This window comes from Chionomys nivalis, chromosome 12 (genome assembly GCF_950005125.1).
Source record: "Chionomys nivalis chromosome 12, mChiNiv1.1, whole genome shotgun sequence".
NCBI lineage: Eukaryota > Metazoa > Chordata > Mammalia > Rodentia > Cricetidae > Chionomys > Chionomys nivalis.
The window spans coordinates 63,733,671-63,748,796 of record NC_080097.1 but is presented as its reverse complement, the minus strand read 5'-3'; the positions used below and the strand labels follow the sequence as shown (position 1 = coordinate 63,748,796).

General features: G+C 44.7%; 1 protein-coding gene across 1 annotated transcript in view; it reads left to right on the top strand.

Annotated features, from left to right (window-relative positions):
• Positions 1–12,796, top strand: part of Tmem260 (transmembrane protein 260) — a 66,271-nt gene extending 53,475 nt beyond the window's left edge. The window contains exons 12-16 of the mRNA XM_057786579.1: positions 908–1,056; positions 3,747–3,923; positions 5,627–5,680; positions 7,783–7,873; positions 10,607–12,796. Of these exons, the coding sequence (XP_057642562.1) occupies positions 908–1,056; positions 3,747–3,923; positions 5,627–5,680; positions 7,783–7,873; positions 10,607–10,861 (726 nt within the window). The 3' untranslated portion in view covers positions 10,862–12,796. The remainder of the gene's footprint in view (positions 1–907; positions 1,057–3,746; positions 3,924–5,626; positions 5,681–7,782; positions 7,874–10,606) is intronic.
• The last annotated feature ends 2,330 nt before the right edge of the window (positions 12,797–15,126 follow it).

Below are 15,126 nucleotides of genomic sequence, written 5' to 3'. Positions count from 1 at the left end.
GTTCCCAGGAGCCACAGCAGGAGGATCAGGGCCTGAGGCCATCTGGGTGTGACGGCATACACCCTTAATTCCAGCATTTGGGAGACTGGCAGAAAGACAGGCTGATCTCTGTGAGTTCAAGGCCAGCTTGATCTACAAAGTGAATTCTAGACCAGCCAGAGTGACCCTGTCCCAACAAAACAGAAAAAGTCTGAAGCTAGCCTATGTCACCAGTGAGACTGTCTTTGTAATTAAAGACCCTGCTTCAAAATTCAAACAAAATTAAAAATGTATAAGGGTATGTAATTAGTTGGGGACTACTAGTAAATTTAGATAATTTATCCAAAAAGGTTTTCAGCTTTGAAGCCCAGGTTATTATATAAATGAGCTTCGCAGGGGCAGAGATTATATCTTACCATTCTGAGTAAGCAGCACTAAGAAGAGTGTAATAATGGTATGTTCGGGTATTTGCTAGGTTATTTGGTCTCTCCATCAAGACATTTCAACTACAGCTCGAATAATTGGAGCACTGTTGTGTGCTAGGTGCACAGAGATGCAAAGACACAGCCCCTTCCCTCTGGGAGCTCAGGCTAGTGAGGTGTAGGCGTAGAACTAGACCAGAGGTAGGCCAGATGGTGGGGAGGTGGACGGGCTTCTGAGGGCTGGGTCTTTGCTGGTTCTCTAAGATGGGGACCATCATCTGGGAGTTGGGAGACTCACGGAGGTGAGGTAGAGCCAGGGTAGTGGTCACCTCTTACGACATGAAACCTAAGAATTGTCCTTCTTGAAGGCATAGCAGTGCATCCTTGTTTTGCTTGAGTGTATTTTTTTCCAGTCATGTAACAAGTATAAGCTTTCTATGGATGTTGGTGAAGCTGATATTTCACAACATGTACTGAAGTGTGGTTCCCTGTGGTCTTTCTGACAGATGTTGACTTATGACTGGTATTTACCCAAGATGGCAAGGCATCTCCCGGGCGTGCGCTTTCCTGGGGACCGGTGGAGCCCTGTGGAAGGAGTATCACCCAGTGGAGTGGTCATGTTCAGTCTTTATCACTTTCTGGAGATGAATAAACAGTAAGCATTCTTTTCATAAAAGAGCTTTTCTAAAATTGTAAGCATTTCTAAAACTGTTTCTGAAGCAGCTGTGCCTTATCCAAAAGACCAATTTTCTACCTATTTCCCTGTCACCAGTGAGATTATCTTTGTAATTAAATTGAATATCTGTGCATAAATGAGGCCAGGCAGAAATAAATGTTATTGTTCTGGGTAAAAGAAAAATAAAGACAGATTAACAAGAACAGCAAATAAGATCTTAGCACAATTCTGAGAAATTGGAGATGTGCCTGCCTACTTGAAATCATTGCAGGTGGATCGCAAGCAATTACGGTTCCCTCCTGATCAGCACTGTGGCCCCCTTTTAAGTAGAAAGCATTTTTTTTCAGGAATAATCACTGTATAAAAATAGCTTAAGCATTTTTATAAAGGACAAAACATTTTTATAAATAAGAAAAAGACCTACAGTTTGTGCTGGCTGAGACTAAGAGAATTGTGGATCCCGTACTTGAGAACACAAGGTGGCTTGTAGTCGAGGTCAAGAATGAGTGCATCCTCAGAGGTGAGCTCCAGGCTGCTTCTGTCTGAGATGCATGGGGTGTCGTGAGCTTGAAAAGGAAGTATTTGTTCCGAGTTTTGTTTTTTTCTTGTGAAGACGACTTAAAATTTTTTTTTATGAATTCCAATGTCAAATTATCCTTTGGTAAGGACACAAAATGTAGCTTTCCAGTGTGCTGCTGAGCCTGTTTTCAGTGACTTGTGGAGCTCCAGGAAGGAGTGGGCACCAATGCGCCGTGAGAACAGCACCACATTAGTGTATTCAGAAGTGAGCCTAACAAGCCAGTAGCATTCCCAAATGGGCATTTTTGTTAGTTTCGTTTAATTCTGCTTCAAAAATTTTCAAATATTTGCTCTGGTACAGCTTCTGTTGGGCCCTGGCAATACACAGGTAAGTGGGGCTCGGGTCCAGATCGCAGTGGACCATGGTCTGGTTGGCTGTGTGCAGCGATGTGGGAAGTTCTTCTGAGGAAGTGTGAGGCAGGCCAGTGAGACTTGTGCCCACTAAATAGGTTATTTGACTATGTGAGTTTAGCACTCCGGGGACATAGACAAGGAGCCATTAAGTTTGCCTGTGGGTGTTCATTCAGCATTCTTTAAGAAATGAGAACTGGGTGGTGGCGTCCGCCTTTAATCCCGGCACTTGGTAGGTAGAAGCAGGCGGATCTCTGTGAGTTTGAGGCCAGTCTGGTCTACAGAGTGAGTTCCAGGACAGCTAGGATTAACAAGGAGAAGAAACCTTGTCTCGAGAAATAAAAAAAAAAAAAAAAAAAAAAGAAAAAAGGAAGGCAAGAAATGAGAGCTGGGATTAGAAAGCCGACTCAGCAGTTAAGAGGACTCGTTGTTCTTCTAGAGGACCCGGGGGACCTAGTTCGCTCCCCCATTCTCAGTATACAATGACTTACAACCCTTAGGACAGGAATGTCCCTACACACACACACACACACCTTCCAACCTCAGGGAGACTGGGATCTCTCTTTGTCCCTCTGCTTTCAGTGAGGATTGGCACCTGCTGGTTTGGTGGGTCCTTGATTCTGGATTCTTTCCAGGACCTTCTGGACATTTCCTCATCAGGGCCTCATATGGCTGCTCCTGGGTTCCTCCCAGAGCCTGGCAGAATACAGCTGGAACACATCTTCCCCAGAGTGATGGCTCTCGCTGGAGGCTGAGCTTCAGACAGCTTTCACCAGCCCTCGGACCAGGCAGATGAGATGACACCGGGAGTTAAATAAGTTCCCAAATCATGGAGGCAATAAGTGTGAGGGGGAAAATATGAAATCCAAGCTGGCAAATTGTCTTCTTTCAAAGTTATCAAAGTCACTTTCTTTCAAATAGCTTCTCACACTCTTTCTACTTAACCACAAGTAGGAAGAAAACTACTATTTAAGCCACTACCGTTTCTAACTTTTGTGGGCGCTAAGGTTCCTAACAGTTACCAAATCTGATTAATTTAATTCCAGCCAGGCCAGTATTTATTATGTGTTAACCTCGTGCTGTGTAGCATTCAAAGTTAATGCAGGGACAGATCGCCTGTCCGGGATGCTGCCAGGCTTCTCAGGGAGCCGTGCAAGTGCTAACCGTCAGCACAGAGATGACAAAGGAGATAATACAGGACCGTGGACTGGCAGGGAACTGGGAGACTTAATTCTTGGTTTTTTTTTTTTTTTTTGGTTTTTCGAGACAGGGTTTCTCTGTAGCTTTGGAGCCTATCCTGGAACTAGCTCTTGTAGACGTGGCTGGCCTCGAACTCACAGAGATCCGCTTGCCTCTGCCACCCAAGTGCTGGGATTAAAGGCGTGCGCCACCACCGCCTGGCTGGGAGACTTAATTCTACCTGGAAAATGAGAAGGGATATCAGCGAAAGCATTTCACGTGACAGGATGCCCTACCAGTGTTCCTGGTCATAAGGTCCCTGTTTTAGAGTCAGAGGCAGGAAGAGTTCTCGTCTGTTTCTGTTTGTTCCTTCCTACAGTTTTCTGTTTTGTTTTATTTCACAGTAAATAAATTTCATGCCCTGTACTTGGGAAAGATTTCAGTAGAACAACATGCTCACAAACGGTGTGTAAATAACTAAGGCTTAGGGAATCCAAATGACCTTCTGTGGACTAAAGAAATGGAACATTTACAATTCTTTGCTCTTCTCTTTTGAATAGAAAAGAAACATTTGTTTGCATAGGAATTCATGAAGGTGACCCAACCTGGAAAAGGGCTTATTCGCTTTGGCCTTGGGGTTCTTGTGACAAGTTAGTTCCTTCAAGGATTGCATTCAACCCAGAGGAGTGGATTAAACGCACAAGAAGTATCTATAACTGGACGGAGGAATACGGAAGGTATGAGCAGCAGGTGTGGTTTTTTTTAACATATAGCAGTTTTGTATGTCTGAAAACAAAACAAAACAAAAGGCTACATTTGGAGATATCTTTTTGTTTTTGGGTTTTTGAGACAAGTTCTTACTCTGGAGGCTGGCCTCAAACTCAGGGTCATCCTGCCTCAGCCCCCCAGTGCTGGGGTCACAAGCCTGTCCTACCATACTTCCCTCTTGCGATGCCTTTTAATTTTTTGTTTAGTTTTTTTTCCACCCACAAAAGATCATAAAACATCAATAGAAAGAGATGGTTTCTTTCTTCTCCTGTCTGGAGCATCAGAGGGAAGGAAGGCTGTGGGTGAGTGGGTTCCCTGAGAGTTTGGTGCAGGGCACCTTCTGTTTTCAGGCCATGGCACTGTATGGTCCAGCAGCCTATGTTCTATTGTGCCATGAGTGGAAGGGACTCATGAGCTGCAGTAAGGTGGAGGAGGCCCCCCATTGCTGGACGATTCCCGCATGTGTGAACTTGCCGTACTCCTGCAGGAGTGTAGACACAGTCTAGCCCTGGGGATCCAGCCCTTTCCGAACACATGGCTGGAGTGGAGTGTTCAGTCCCCGTCACAAAAGTAGGAAGACAAGCAGTCGATTTCTGTAAGGAAGGCTGAATCTGAGAACCTTTCCCGTGGTTGTCATCAACCTTGTTGTCCTGCTTAGGGCGTTGTTCATCTCTTCCCGAGCATCTCCACATAAAGTTTACCCTTACCTATGGAAAATAAGTCCCTCGAGACAAACTGCCCCATTATCTGTTTTTTTTTAAAAAAAATATGCGTTATTGAGTTAGAGAAATGGGTTATTGGTTAACAGTGTCTCCTGCCCTTGCAGAAGACTCAACTTTATTTCCCGGCACCAACATATGGTGGCTCCATAGCAACCTGTGACTCCAGCTCCAGGGATCTACGCTCAAGTGCATACCACCACCCACACACATACAATTAAATAAAAATATCTTTAGATTAATAGATTATTTAACATCAGATCTCCTATTGTTTAATTCAGGCATGAGAGAAAAGATCGTATTAGCAGGAGCTATGAAATCTTTTGAGACACAATGAGCCAACAGCATGTTGTTGTTCATAAGAAATGTTGGCAAATAGCAGTTTGCTGGATATGGTGGTGCATGCCTCAGATCCTGCGTTCGAGAGACTGAGTTAGAAGGGTTGTGAGTTCAAGACCATCCTGATGTACATGGTGAAAATTACACTTTCTTCAGATAGCTGGTGAAGAATACATGTGCATATCACTCTTTAGCTCCATTATATTTAAATGGGTACATATAATTTTTAATATATTTTTATTACAATTTTTTAAATATAAAGCTCTGGATAGCAGTTGTTTGGCCAGAATTCTTCAAGCAGCCCAGCAGGGTTTAGTGAAGCTTCTCATCACACTTGCTCTTGGCTGTGTCCTAGTGTGGACTGTGTCTCACTTTGTCACCTCATATCTCAGGCGCAGCTGCCCAAAGCCTACAGCCTCTTCCCCCTTCCTCTGCTCCCTTGAGGCACGATTAAGAATTAGTAGGCATGCCTGCTACAATGCAAAACCTTTGGTGTGATCACTATCAATACCTCAGAAGCCAGCCTGTTTCCATGGCCTTAGAAGATTGTAAAGCAGACATTGTGTGTTTGTAATGTGGCTGATGGAAGGATACTATTTTTCTTATAACTACAGATTTGATCCATCTTCATGGGAATCCGTGGCCAATGAGGAGATGTGGCAAGCAAGGTAACTGATCTACATTTTAGTAGTTGTTGGCTGTTTTGGTTTTTTTTTTAAAGATTTATTTATTATCTATACAGTGTTCTGCCTGCATGTATGCCTGCATACCAGAAGAGGGCGCTGTATCTCATTATAGATGGTTGTGAACCACCATGTGGTTGCTGGGAACTGAACTCAGGACCTCTGGAAGAGCAGTGTTCTTAACCTCTGAGCCATTTCTCCAGCCCCTGCCAGCTGTTTTTAATATATCAAAGAAATAGCCCATGGCATTTTTCATTCTGGAAACATGGACAAGTGGAAATAAAAATAACTTATGGGCAGCTATTTTGTTCAAGACATTATATTGTTACGTGTGCATAATCTCATCCCATAGCCCATGAAGCTCTGTAATCTCCAGTTTATAAAAGAATGAGGTAGACGGATTTCCCTGGGGCACTTAATGACAGTGATGGAATCCAAAGCTCAATATAGCCTGCAGCACCCCTCGCTCCAGTTAACACTGAGCAGAGGCCAGGCTCGGAGCTACACACACATAGACACAGTTCCTGCTCTCACAGAGTGCAACCCGCTGGGGAGACTTCGTGAAAAGATATCAGCCCTTACTGTGACAGCTGCTATCCTTTCTGTTGTTCAGAGATAGGGTCGCATTGATTCATACGAATGGCTTCTTAGTGCTACTGCTTCTCTTTGTCCATGTCATTGTTTAATAACCAACAAGGGCCTGCAGGATGACTCAGCAGGTAAAGGCGCTTGTTGCCCAGCCCGGTGACCTGACCTCGATCCTGGGAACCGCAGGCTGGAAAGAGAACCGACGTCTGTAATTGTCTCCGATTGCCACATTGGACATACAGCATGCACGCTTGCGCAGACACAGAACACATACATGTAAAACTTAAAGTAAAATAACACTAGTAGACTTTGTCCAAAACATTAGTACAGAAGTCCTAAGCAATACAGAGAGGCCCCCCGTGCATGTGGAGTTCATCCTTCTGCAAAAATATCTTGATGCCCAGTCTATTCCAGAGATTTTGTTCTGAGAATTGAGTTATGGTAGAAATCATTTGCGTTTAAAGATTTAATAAGGCTGGAGAGATGACTCAGAGGTTTAGAGCACTAACTGCTCTTCCGGAGGACCCCGGGGTCAATTTCCAGCACCCACGTGACAGCTCATCTCTGTTCGTAATTCCAGTTTTAAGGGCCCTGACACCTTCACCCAGACATACGTGAAGGCAAAACACCAATACACATAAAATTTAAAAATAAATAAATTTTAAAAAAAGAATTATAAAAAATATAGCTCTTGGGCCAGCAGGACAGCTCAGCAGGTAAAGGTGTCCCAATGTGAGCTTGATCCTTGCCACCTGTGTGATAGAAAGAGAAAACTGACCCCACAAGCTGTCCTTTGACCTCCATACTGTAGCACGTGTAGCCCTGTGCCCACATACACATAAAGTAAGTTTAAAACAAATCTGATAAAAATGATTCTTAAGTAAAGAAATACAACTCGAATTTAATCCTTACAAAATAGCTGGACTGTTATTTGTGCCAGCATGTTTTTGAGAAAGTTAGAAAACAGCCTAAAGTTTTCAGTCTAGTCCAGGGTCAGTACTCGCATTGCAAACCTGATAAAGATACACTGCACAATTGTTCATTGTGACCGAATGTGGGAAAGCTGGGAGACGGCCGCGTAGAAGGAGAAAGCAGGTCATTATTCAAGCAGGTATTGGTTTAATTGGTGTGCTAAACACAATTGGGATGTTTGTGTGCTCGGAGAATCCAGCCACTTTGGAAGAAGTGGTTGCACATGGCGCAAGCTATTGTGATTGGCACCTTTAGGGATGCACTGACAAGCCCAGCCATTCCCCATCCCTAGCTCCCCCTCCAGAACAGTGGCACACGTCTGTGGGGAACATTTCCCCTTCATCTTCAGTGTTGAGAGCGAGTGCTGAGCCTTGGGGGGCTTTGAGGAGCTTTGTGTTGAGTGAGTGTGAGCCTTGGATTGCTGTTGGTTCAGAGTTAATTTCCACACACACAGGAGAAGGAAGAATACACAAAAAGAATTTCGTGTGTGGTATGATTCTAACGAGCGTTCTTCCTCTCACCCCTAGGATGAAGACACCGTTCTTCATCTTTAACCTGGCAGAGACCGCCACGGTGCCTCCAGACGTGAAAGCACAGCTCTACACTCATGCATATAAAGTATGTTGCAGTCTTGTTGAAGGGCATCTGCTGGGGGTGGGGGGCGGAAGTGACCAGAGTGGAGATAGGATGTGTAGCAGAAGTTTGATTCTCTAGTGTCCATCTTATCTTGAGCATTATAAAGTAGCACATATGGGGTTTCAATTCAATTGTATCATAAGCAATGTTTAAGGTAAAGGGCCATGGTAATCAGAATAACGGTCCCACCCCCACACTGCCTATCCACTACCTTCTGTGGCAGAAGGCAGTCTGTAGCAATGGCTGAGTTAAAGGACTTGAGATTAAGTTTATCCTGGGTTAACCAGTTGGGTCCAGTATGATCATGGGGGCCTTATATAGGGCAGGCCAGAGAGAGGGAGATTCAGGGATGGTATCCACTGGCCATGGAGATGGAAGAAGGGGCTGTGAACTGTGCAGGTGCAAAGTTCTGGAAACTGGAAAGGGAAGGAGTAAATTCTGCAGAGTGCGGGAGTACAGCCCTGTTGATGCCCCAGCTTCTTCCCTCGGGGCAGGACAGTGAGTGAGCCTGTGTTGTTTCCAGCCAGGGTCTGTGGCTCTGCGTCGAAGCTGGAGGGCACTAACAGAAAGACTTTACTAAGACAAGTTCTGCCCTGTCACCCTCTCTGCTCCGGAAACCATGGGCCATGGCCGGCAGAGGACAGAGAAAAGCCACAGAAAGAGTCTGTCTTCTGACTGGCCTTGGGAAGCCCAGCACCTTCCAAAGACACAGCTCCGCTCTCCTCAGGAGAGGCATAGGGGAGACGCTTGTGTGCACTGTGGTGACGAGACTCTGGTTTCCTATGACTTAGTACTGCTCTCTTCTAACACAACAGACATAGCCAGTTTGCTGTTGTAGAAACAGATCCTGGTAACAATCTGTGTGCAGAGATCAGACTCTGCATACCTGAGCAGCCAAGTCTGTCTCTCTGGATTGCTGGGTTCTACTCAGCCAGCACCTTTGCTTGCTGCTGAGTTAAAGTAGCATGGCATCTGACTGGCATGACTCATTTTGCTCCTAAGTTTTGAATATTGACTCACTTTTGTTCATTCTTCGCTCCCAGCCTTTATTGAACACCTGCTCGATGTCGTATATTGTGTTAGATACGGTCTTGTCTCTGCTGTCACAAAGGTCGCAGGCTACAGAAAGGATGTTGAGCATGGTCCCCTCTACAGTCAAGGTTCCTCTCATATGTGCTGACAGACGTGCTATGAGACCCAGGGAGCTTAGCCCAAGTGCTGGGAAGAGATGTCAGAAGGTGCCATGCTGGAATATCAAGATGAGCTAGCCAAATAGATGGTAGCGCTAGAAACTGGTGGGAGGGAAGCTGGTCCATAAGGAGGCAGCCCCGGGGCAAAGGCGGAGTCCTCCAGGGCACCCCGCTCAAGGACAGCCAGGGAGTTGATTTTGGAAGGCAGCGTGTACAGTTCTGTCTGGCAGCTAAGAGGGTCAGGGCTTAAGCTCACTCCGACATAAATGTCAGCTGTGAGTCACCTGTGTGAAAGGGAAGCAGTGCTGCGAGGAGCTGGAGGACAGATGGGGTTTTCAAGTCTCCGAGGGACAGCCACAGGCTTGACAAGGATGCTGTCTTACAGTGGGCATTCACTTGGCTACTTTGGAGGAGATGGGAAAAGATGGTGTAATTGGTCCATGCCAATTACAAGATACTATGAACACAACCCTATTCAAAAGCACTGTCTGGTCTGTCCTCATCCTACTGGGGGTACTCCTAAGTCCCCCAGTGCTACCGTGATGGTGAAGTTCCTAAAGAAGGAAGCGCCATGTTCCGCTGTGTGAACTAGTCTCCACCCCGGTTCATTTATTAGGTGTTCATGCATTCCCTCTGGGAAATTCATTATCAAGACTGTGCAGCTGGGAAGATGGCTCAGCAGGTAAAGGCTACCAAACCTGAGGACCTGAGTTTGATCCCGGAACCTACATAGCGGAAGGAGAGAACCAGCTCCCAGAAGTTGTCCTCTGAACTACACACAGACACACAGACACACACACAAAATAAATAAATAAATAAATAAATAAATAAATAAATAAATAAATAAATGGATGTTTTGATTCCACTTGCATCCAGTTAATACTATATCTGCAGTTGGGAAATCAAAATGCTGAGTTTCTGTGGGCAGGCTTGGGCTATGAAGATGGAAATTGTAAGGTAGTGTGGAGATTTTCGTCACTGCCCTTGTTGGGGATCTTGATTCTGTACACTTGATAACAATGGAATTGTTTGCACTGGATTGCTGCTAAGACTGCTGTTGTTCCATGTAGAGAAAAATCCACATTAATAATGTGAAACAGAAGTTTAATTCTGCCAAGTTCTTTTTCTACACTGTCTATTAAAGACAGATTTTTTTTTCCAGCAGCTAAATTTAGAGGTTTAGCCGCTCGGCCTGTTGAGTAAATAGCTTTCCTCCTGTTAGAAGTAAATCCTTTCCCAGAACATCTTTCTGAAGGAAGAGCGCTTTGTCCTGACACGGTGTGTCTTGGGGTCCTGCAGCATCCAAAGCCCCAGAAACAGTTTTAGCTGAAGCACGTTTGCCTCCTGCTACTGTTGTAATTACGGAGCATCCTGTATTTTCTGCATGGCCTGGCAATGATTAGATTTCTACTGTAGATTGCTTGGATTTTTTTCCTTGTGTTATTAATTCCTCTCTGTTTTCTGGTTTTGAAACAAGAAAATCTGTCAGGATAACAATGGAATCCTAACACTTGCTGTCTTTCAGCTTTATAAGGAGATCGTGTACTTGCAAGAGGAACACCCAGTGAATTGGCACAAGAACTACGCCATCGCCTGTGAGCGGATGCTGCGCCTTCCAGGGACAACCACAGACCCTGAAGTCCTGCTGTCTGAAACCATCAGGCATTTCCGTCTCTACGCTCAGAAAGCACAGACTGACCCCCAGCGAGCAGACATCACCGCTGCTCTCAAGCACCTAAGACGAGAACTGCGAAGTCTAAGAAATAAAAAGACGGTCTGAACTGGCAACGGTGGCTGCCCTGCTCACTTTCTGCTTCCAGAGGTGCCAAGACCAAACGCTTTTCCTTCCAGTAAAGAAAGTGTATCAGAAGAGTAGAAATATCAGTTATCTCCTGGAACAGCAGAAATACATTCATGGCTACAATGTATGCCTTATGCAAAAGTGTGTTTATCTCATGTTGCCAGATTAGCATTTCCTTGAGAAGCGTCCAGAAACATCTGCACTAGTGAACAGAAACATCTAACGACTGCAGTAGGTTCTAGACATGAAGGAACTGTCTCCACAGACCTAAGACGTTTGACCCTGAGGTCTGTGATTATTGAGATTCATTCAAAAAGATAGTCTTAAAATACGCATTCCAGACCAAAGGCATTTCCTAGTTCCTGAAAGTGAGATGGTCTCTGAAACCAATTCTTGTTACACCTCATTAGAATTCCTTTTTCTTCAGTTAACTGTGATTGTTAGTCTGAAACTTTGTACTTTAAACCAAGTACGTGATTTTTTTAAACTTTGAGTTTTGTCGTTTTCATTCTGCCCTCACTGAAAAGGAAAGATAATTTCATGTTTGCTTCTGTCAGCTGTAGAAACAGGCAAATTAAAAGGCACTTAACATGTCCTTAATTAATTTCATATTTATGTTTTCCTTCTATTTGGATTCCCAGATCTAGACCCAATAATTAGGAGGTAGCTAGCTGCCCAGATGCACAAAGGGTGGGGGCAAGAGTGGGGGCGGGGAAGTCGCTCCGTAAATTCATTTCTGTTACAGGCATCTTTTATACATCTTGCTAAAGGGAACCTAGTAAGAAATGCAAATAATAATAGTTCTTTATTTTATTATGACAGTTAATTAATAGCAACCTGTTTTAATGAATAAAGTCACTCAGAGTCCTTCAGCACTTCCTAAGAGGAGGCCAGCATCCGTAGGGATTCTTCCCCGATTGTGCGCTCCGAGACTCCAGGCACTATATAGGCCCTGTATAGAAATGCTCACTAATGAAGAGGGAGGGCTAGAAGCTTGTCTGCATTCAAAGATCACTGGTGAGTCATTCAGCAAGAAAAGGCCCCTTACCAGGAATAGTCACAGTTCCGTGGCATTGTACTAGCAAAAGGGGCTGATCAAAGGTCTCCCGTGGAGCTTGCATGGTTCCCTTTCATACTACGACCATAATTAAAACCACTAATTCTCTTTTAAAATGCTGCAGGATGCCATGTAGGCATCTGTCTGGAGTGTCCTTTGTGATGTCATAAGCTGTTAAGGACCAGTGCCGAGGGCTTTTGAGTGAAATGCCAGTCCTGAAGGTGCTTCAAGACAAGGGTGCCTCTGAAAGCTTGACAGGGCCTTGACTGCACAATTCGAGCTGAATTTGCCCCTTGTCAGCTGCCAGTAAATAAATCTCAAAGGGGGAAAAGCTGAAGTTTCATTACCTGATCCATGGGCCTTTGTTGGTTTTGGCATCACACAGGGGAAGCTCTTGCTCCTCCATTCTCTGGGTTTGAAGATGTCCATTGGAGCCTGCAGTGCCTGGACAGGGTTCAGAGCGGAACCTTTTGAAGAGTGTCAATAGTTGTAACAGTTCAGCTGTTAGGAAGACAAATACATCGAGGAGCTCATTAATCCGCTTTTGGCTCTCGGTGCCTTTTGCCCTTTCATCACAGCCTTATTAGGCTCATCTCGAACCAGAAGAAACCGAATTGAAGTTGTCGAGTACTAATTGGCAAAGACTTTTAATCATGGGCCAAGAACTTTCACTGACTTGAAAGTAACTTCTCCACAGGGAAGAGCCAGAAACCTGGTTCACCTTAAAACAAAGACCTGCTGGAGCTCAGTGTGGCGTGGAAGTTGAAGGAAGTGTCGATAAATTGTCTAAGTCTAGCCATTCGAAAGGAATTGTACAAGAGTGTGAGTTTCACTTTTCGGGGAGAAGGCGACAATAAAATTCAAACATTTCTTAAGAAAGTCTTCTTTGGTTCAGAAGAGATTGCGTGAGCGTGTGTGGTCACAGAGTTTGTTTCTGAACGTCCGGCTGTAGGTGTGACTGTCCTGAGTCCACGCGTGTGTGCAGTGTTTCCAGAGCCTCACTAAGAGGAAGAGTTTCTGCCAGCGTCCTTACAGTGGCAATGAAGGCCTCTGGAGAGCGCCTGCCTTTTAAACTGTAACAGCGTGTAGGCATGTCCGCTTCTGAGTGCACTTCGCAGGTGGCCCGTGGGTCATTTGGTGTCTGTGCACAGTGACTTTAGACCACTCTCTTTGACAAAGCGATAATACGTAGCCCGTGACACATAAAGTCACAACCGCTTAAATTTCTTCAAACCTTTGGGAAATGAAAAAGTAGTAAGTGGAGCTAAGATTTAAGGTTGGTTAACGTGGTTGGCCTGCGTTTCCCAGGTCAGCTGCTTCCAAGAGCTCCCTCTCCTGAGGGAAGCCGACGCTGCTGTCCTTGCTGCTTTTCCTTTCCTTGGCTAGAGCCTAGCATTATAAACTAGATACAGGGCTCCTTTGGTTCAGCCCTGACAGAGGAGGGTGTGAAGGCGGTGACTTCTCATGCAGGATTTGGCCAGCGTCCCCCTCACAGTGTCCCTGGAGTGCCGTAGGTTGGCAGATCGACAGGAACCCCACAAAGCCAACTTCTGCCTGGAGTTTAGCCCGAGGAGCAAGTGGGACGGGCAGAACTGTCTGTCTCTTCACACACTGCGGTACCCTGCTGCCTGGGCCCTGAGGTCAGCCCACACCAGAGGGCCCAAGACAGAGCACTGTGGCTTCTGTGTTGGCTAGTAAAGCACACAAGTGTGTCTTCCTGGTGCTTTACTTCCTCTTATTTCTTAAAAGGACCTTTAAAAGTGTGTGTGTGTGTATGTGTGTGTGTGTGTATTCTGTTACACAAAATATAGCCACAATAAAATTTATTACTAATGTGTTATTTTGAAAGCTTACTATAGAATTTGTAAATGTAACTTTGTTCATATTCTCAAAGTCTTTGATGAAGCTATGTGTTTAGCCACTGAGAGATTTAGTTAAAGCCAGTTTGGGGAGGTCAGGTTATTTTACTAGGCTGATAACTTGATGTCATCAGATTAGGATATGAAGAGTAGATTTTTAAATTTACATATTAAAAGTCAAACATTGTGACTCCTTAATCATACTTCCCATTAATATCCATCACCAGTTAAAATGAGTGCTTTTTAATGTTCAGGAAAAAATTTCAATTTCAAAGGTTAAAAATATGAATCCGATTACAGCGAACCTTTTGTTTTATTTCTGATAAAAATTTCACAAATACACTATCATAAGTGATAAGATTCTGAGCTACTCAGGTGCTGTGGCTAGGTGAAGAAAATCATTGCAGACAGACCCCTAAGACATTACAAACAGACAGACCCTAAGAGATTAAAGACAGACAGACCCCTAAGAGATTACAAACAGACAGACCCTAAGAGATTGCAGACATACAGACCCCTAAGAGATGATTGCAGACAGACAGACCCCTAAGAGATGATTGCAGACAGACAGACCCCTAACAGATGATTGCAGACAGACAGACCCCTAAGAGATGATTTCAGACAGACTCCTAAGAGATTACAGACAGCCCCTAAGAGATTGCAGACAGACAGACAGACCCTTAAGAGATTGCAGACAGACCACTAAGAGATGATTGCAGACAGACAGACCCCTAAGAGAGATGATTGCAGATAGATCCCTAAGAGATTGCAGATAGACCCCTAAGAGATTGCAGACAGACCCCTAAGAGATTGCAGACAGACAGACCCTAGGAGATTGCAGACAGGTAGACCCTAAGAGATTAAAGACAGACAGACCCTTAAGAGATTGCAGACAGACCCCTAAGAGATTGCAGACAGACCCCTAAGAGATTGCAGACAGACAGACCCTAGGAGATTGCAGACAGGTAGACCCTAAGAGATTAAAGACAGACAGACCCTTAAGAGATTGCAGACAGACCCCTAAAAGATTGCAGACAGACAGACCCCTAAGAGAGTCATACTATTTTCAGTTATCCTCAAACTTTATTGTAGATGCAAAACCATTCTTAAGCTTATATGCCAAACAAGTGATGTTTCCAAGGATGCTGGGAACATTAAAAGCCAAGATCTTGGCACAGCACTGCAGAGCAAACAAGGAGTGGCGGCTTAGCCGCGCTCATGCTCAATGAAGACGTCATTGTCAGGACTCTGAAGGCCTGTTTGATTTGGATCAGCATGGATGATATCTCTCAAAGGCCGGAGAGTAGTGCAGTGTGCTCACCTGGGTA